The sequence below is a fragment of the Arachis ipaensis genome, chromosome B02 (assembly GCF_000816755.2).
Source record: "Arachis ipaensis cultivar K30076 chromosome B02, Araip1.1, whole genome shotgun sequence".
NCBI classification, from domain to species: Eukaryota; Viridiplantae; Streptophyta; class Magnoliopsida; order Fabales; family Fabaceae; genus Arachis; species Arachis ipaensis.
Genome location: NC_029786.2, coordinates 51,584,023 through 51,588,799, shown reverse-complemented (window position 1 = coordinate 51,588,799; position 4,777 = coordinate 51,584,023). Strand labels below are relative to the sequence as shown.

General features: G+C 31.6%; 1 protein-coding gene across 2 annotated transcripts in view; it reads right to left on the bottom strand.

Annotated features, from left to right (window-relative positions):
• LOC107625295 (pentatricopeptide repeat-containing protein At5g04810, chloroplastic) overlaps positions 1 to 1,232 on the bottom strand; it is a gene marked incomplete at its 3' end in the record, with an annotated part of 12,468 nt that extends 11,236 nt beyond the window's left edge. The window contains 1 exon segment of one of the 2 annotated variants that reach the window (XM_021115820.1): positions 277 to 1,232. In XM_021115820.1, coding sequence (XP_020971479.1) covers positions 277 to 1,164 — 888 coding nt within the window. 2 annotated transcript variants of the gene reach the window in all.

Sequence of the window (4,777 nt, the reverse complement as noted above, 5' to 3'; positions counted from 1 at the left end):
CAAAAAAAAAAAAAAAAAAAAAAAAAAAAAAAAAAAAGAAAGAGAGAGAGAGACTCAATTGCGCTGGTAGCAATTCAACTCAACTATCAACAGAAAAGTAAAAGAAGGATCAATCAGAGAGGAAATGGTCATGTGAAGAATTTGAGACCTAATTTATACCTCCAAGACTGCAGGAGTAACTAATCAATGACAAACTTTAGGAGATTCCACATGAAATTATCCATTTCGATCAAACAGAAGCAAATGGACAGCACTATGCATAACAAAATGTTCTACCTTCTTGATTCTCTCGAAAGCCCGAACAACCGCCTGCCAATTCTCCGGCTCGGTCTCCAGAACCTTCCTGAACTCCTTCCTCGAGCCGTCCCTGTCTTCGTGCCACTCGGACCGATAATCCTTATCATCACTCCCTTCCAACCATCTCGCCCTCTCTCGAGTCTTGTCCCTCATCCTCCTCCCATCATCCAATTTCACCGTCAAGACCCTCCCGTGGAACTCCACACCATCGAATTCCACTGCTTTCATCGCCGAATTCTCAGCCTTCTCTACCACGCCCTCATAATTCACAAACGCAAATCCCGCATTCCGCTCCGTGTCGTTGTGACCCTTGATCAATATCACGCTCTTTATCGCCCCGAATTGCCGAAAAAACTCCGCAATTTCTTGTTTCTTGACCCAACCGGGCAAGTTCCCGATGAAAATTTTCCCCGGCTCCCGAAACGGAGTCCCCGCCGTGGCAGGCGAGTCATGACTTTCTCTGCAATCCTCCTCCATTTCCGAGTCCTCGACTTGTTCTTCATCGTCGGGCGGCGGAGGAGGGGGCGGAGGAGGAGGTGGAGGAGGAGAGAGTTTGCTTGTTAGCCAGAGCTTGTCTGTAAGGGAACGGGAGGGGGTACTGAAGGGGTTCTTGTTCTTGAGAGGGTTTGAATTTGATGGGGATTTATGGTTTGAGGAAGGTTTGGATGTTTTAAGGGGTTTGGAAGGGCGGCGGAAGTTGCCGGAGATTGAAGTAGCAGAATTGTTTGAGTCCGGCGGGGGTTTGACGGAGAAGGATATAGCGGAGGAAGGGTGGTAGTTGCCGGCGAGAAGGGTGGAGGAGGAGAAGGGAGGAGGAACGAAGTGTGAGGTGGAGAGTGAGAAAGCTTCCATTATCGTATATGGCATTGAGATCGATCTCTCTGCTAACCCCGTGAAGTATCTTCAGTTTAACTGCGGAAAATATGTTGTGATTAAAGAGATATTTTTTTTCTTTTTCTTAACTTGCAAATATAAATAATTTAATTGAAAACGGTAATAGTAGAGAAACGAACCAAAAGAAAAAACGGTCAGTATTTGTCTTCACTTTACCTAAACAGTGTAATTAAGTTATTTTTTATAAAATAATTTAAATAATAAATTATTATATTAAAAATAATTTATAAATAAATTATTTTATATTTGATTTTTAGCTTAATTACCATTGTTGGGTCCAAATTAGAGTCAGTTTGAATAAACAACTTAATTAATTTTTTTTTAAAAATAATTTAAATAATAAATAATTATATTAAAAATAACTTATAAATAAATTATTTTGTGTTTGAATTTTTAATTTTAAAAATATTTATTTTATAGAAATATGATAAAAAATAATAGTATTATAAGAGAAGTAATTTTTTTTAACTTTTCTATAAATTTCAAAATAGTTTTTTAGAAAGCTGCAATCTGGTTTTAAAAATTGTACTAGACATTAATATTACTATTTTCTATAAGTTAAAAACTCAAAAAAATTGTCGCAACAACTAATAAAATTATAAATGATTTTAACTAATTTTCTTTAGTTATTAAACATTTATATTTTATATAATATATATAACCCACTAGAAAAGGCAGCCACTTAGCTTTGTGGGCAAGCTAAGTGTTCTTTCCTTTATGACTAAGGTTCAAATCATAACTTTAGATTTTAGAATCAATAATATTCTACAAACAAATAAATTACTTAATTAAATTCAACTAAATTATTATAATTTATTTTTCGTTCTGCACCTTTTAATATAAACTTATTCTTTCGTCATGGTTTCATTATCTTCATGATTTCTCTTTGTTCTCTATAAATTTTTCCTTTTTTCTATGAATTTTTTTTTACAATCAATGTTGTTCGATTTGAATTCGTTTTTCATTCAACTTTTAGTTGTTTTATTTTCTTTTCCATTCAAGCAGTAAAATCAGAATCGTATAACTTTTTCATTTTCAAAAATAATGTATAATACAAATTTAGATCAGTTGAACACAGGAGAATTAAATTATTGTTCTGAATCGAATAAAGTCGACGAGGTTTGATTTATTCTTTTAATTAATCTAGTTTAGTTGATGCTCGTGTAGTTGTTTTATATACGAGTTGGATAATTTTATTTTTCTTTGTGCAAATCAATGTTCATGATTAAGAATTTGAATTTGAATGGAATCTAGGAGTCTTAAAATCTTTTTTCGATCAATCTATTTTTATTACGTTTAATGGTAGTTTTGGTATTGTTTAAAACATCATTTGGCGTAAGGTAAAATAATTGTTGGTGTTGTTTATTTTGTTGTGGTAAAGGTAGAATACTTTGGTTCATTCGGTACTTAATGAAATTAGTTATTGTATTTTTTATTTTTATGTAATTTATATTTAGCAATGAGCTTATGAAATTCTTTAATTATGAATACGAACAACTTCGGTGATGTTATTAATTTACAATGGTATCGTGCCTATTACTTTTCTGTGCTTTTACAGTTTTTGTGTGATGTTGATAAATAGTTTGTGCCGAAGATTGGGATGACTTTCAACACACTTGAAAAAGTTAAAAAATTCTACAAAGATTATTCTAAACTTGCAGGTTTTTGTATCAAAATACAAAACACAAATAAAAAGAAAAATCAAGTTAAGAATCAATTGAGTACATGCAATTGAGAAGGAAAATTGAAATCCAACAAATCTCCTACTCAGAAGACAAATTCCTCATCTGAATTAAATTGTCCTGCAAAAATTTATCTATATATATTGAAGGACATCTCAAGGTAGTTTTGAATCATTTACATCAATGTTGTCCAAATCAAGCAAAGATGCTTAAACAACATAGGCAGCTAAGTATGTTTATATGTTACACAATTGAAACTGATGATGAAGTTATTATTAGGCCAAGGAACTGAAGTAAGACATATCAATCATTTGTTGCAGTAGTAGGGGGTCATCACGAATTAAGATTTATTAAAAAAGATGTTAGAAACTACATTACGAGAGAAGTTCGTAATGTTTTTGAATAAGATGATGCCAAAAATTTTGGAAAATACATATTGAGAATAAAAGAGAAGAATCAGAACTTCTTTATGATGTTGAACTTGAGGCTGATTACTCAATTAAAAATACTTTTTAGGCTGATGCAAGAAGTTGGGCTATTTTTAAGTATTTTAGAGATGTTTCATTTGATACTATTTATCATACAAATAAGTAATTTGTTGTGCTGGTGTGAAACATTTTCGTTGTCAGTTGAAAATCATTTCTGCGCTTTTTGAAATATATTTCGGTGCATATCTGATTTTGTTGTATTGTTGACTTTAAGTATAATTTGGTTTTTAGTTCTTTTGTTAGTGTGAATCACCATGGTCAGTCTACACTTCTTGGATGTGCTTTGATAAAAAATAAAGATATTCAATCATTCAAATAGTTAGAATGTTGGCTTCGTTGCATGAGAAAAAAGGCTCCAAAAGACATTTTTACCGAACAATGTACATCGATGTAAAGGGCTATTGAGATTTTTATGTCAACAACAATTCATAGGTGATGTATTTGGCATATTATGAATAAGATTCCACAAAAATTAAATGGCTATAAGAGACATGAAGAAATTGTTGTTTAGAACTCTTTCACAAAATATACATTTGATAGAAATTAAAATAATTTTGTTATGAAGTATAATTTTGGAGATAACAAGTGGCTTTTAGATAAACATGGTTTTATTAGAATTAATTCATGTTTGTTATTTTTAGTATTTAAAAATTTATGTGTTTTTGCTTTTTAATAATGGTGCAAAACAATATACTTTTCGATATTGTGGTTTTTGATTTACTTTTTCAATGCTCTATTTTTAAACTTTTTTAAGATCGTCATTTATGAATCTAGTATATCTTGATCACCATTTTTGGACTGAGATGAGAAGTACATAAAGAGTGAGAGCATACACGTTTTTTCTAATAAGTTTATTATGCCAATAGCTCATTGATTCAATTTGTGAAATAATATGATAATTGCTAAGAAAGTAGAGAGCAAAATAAGAGAGAATCTGATGCTGCAGATTTTCATATTGTTATACCTTGTGCAACAATTATTAATAAAAGCTCAATTTTAACATATTTATACTCATGAAAAGTTCAAGAAAGTTCAAATACAATTTAGATGAAAGTTTGTACCGCAAGATTGATGGAGTCCGCTCTAGGTTTTACGGCATATGATGTTTTAGAACAGATTTCAAACTCCACATTCAATAAGTTTGTGGTTACATATGGCTTGATATCATGTAAAGTAAAATATCAGTGCTTATTATTTGAGTCAAGAGGTATATTGTGCCATGATTGTTTGAGTGCGTTAAGCTTTGAGCGAGTAGATAAATTAGCACCGAGATATATATTGGAACATTAGAGTAAAAATACGAAGAGGAGGCACGCTCATATCAAGAGCAATTATGTAAGAACTGGATTTTTCACGGATAAAATCATTTAAATGCCCAAATTAAATTCCAGAAAGTTAGAATGAGAATTTGGGGAT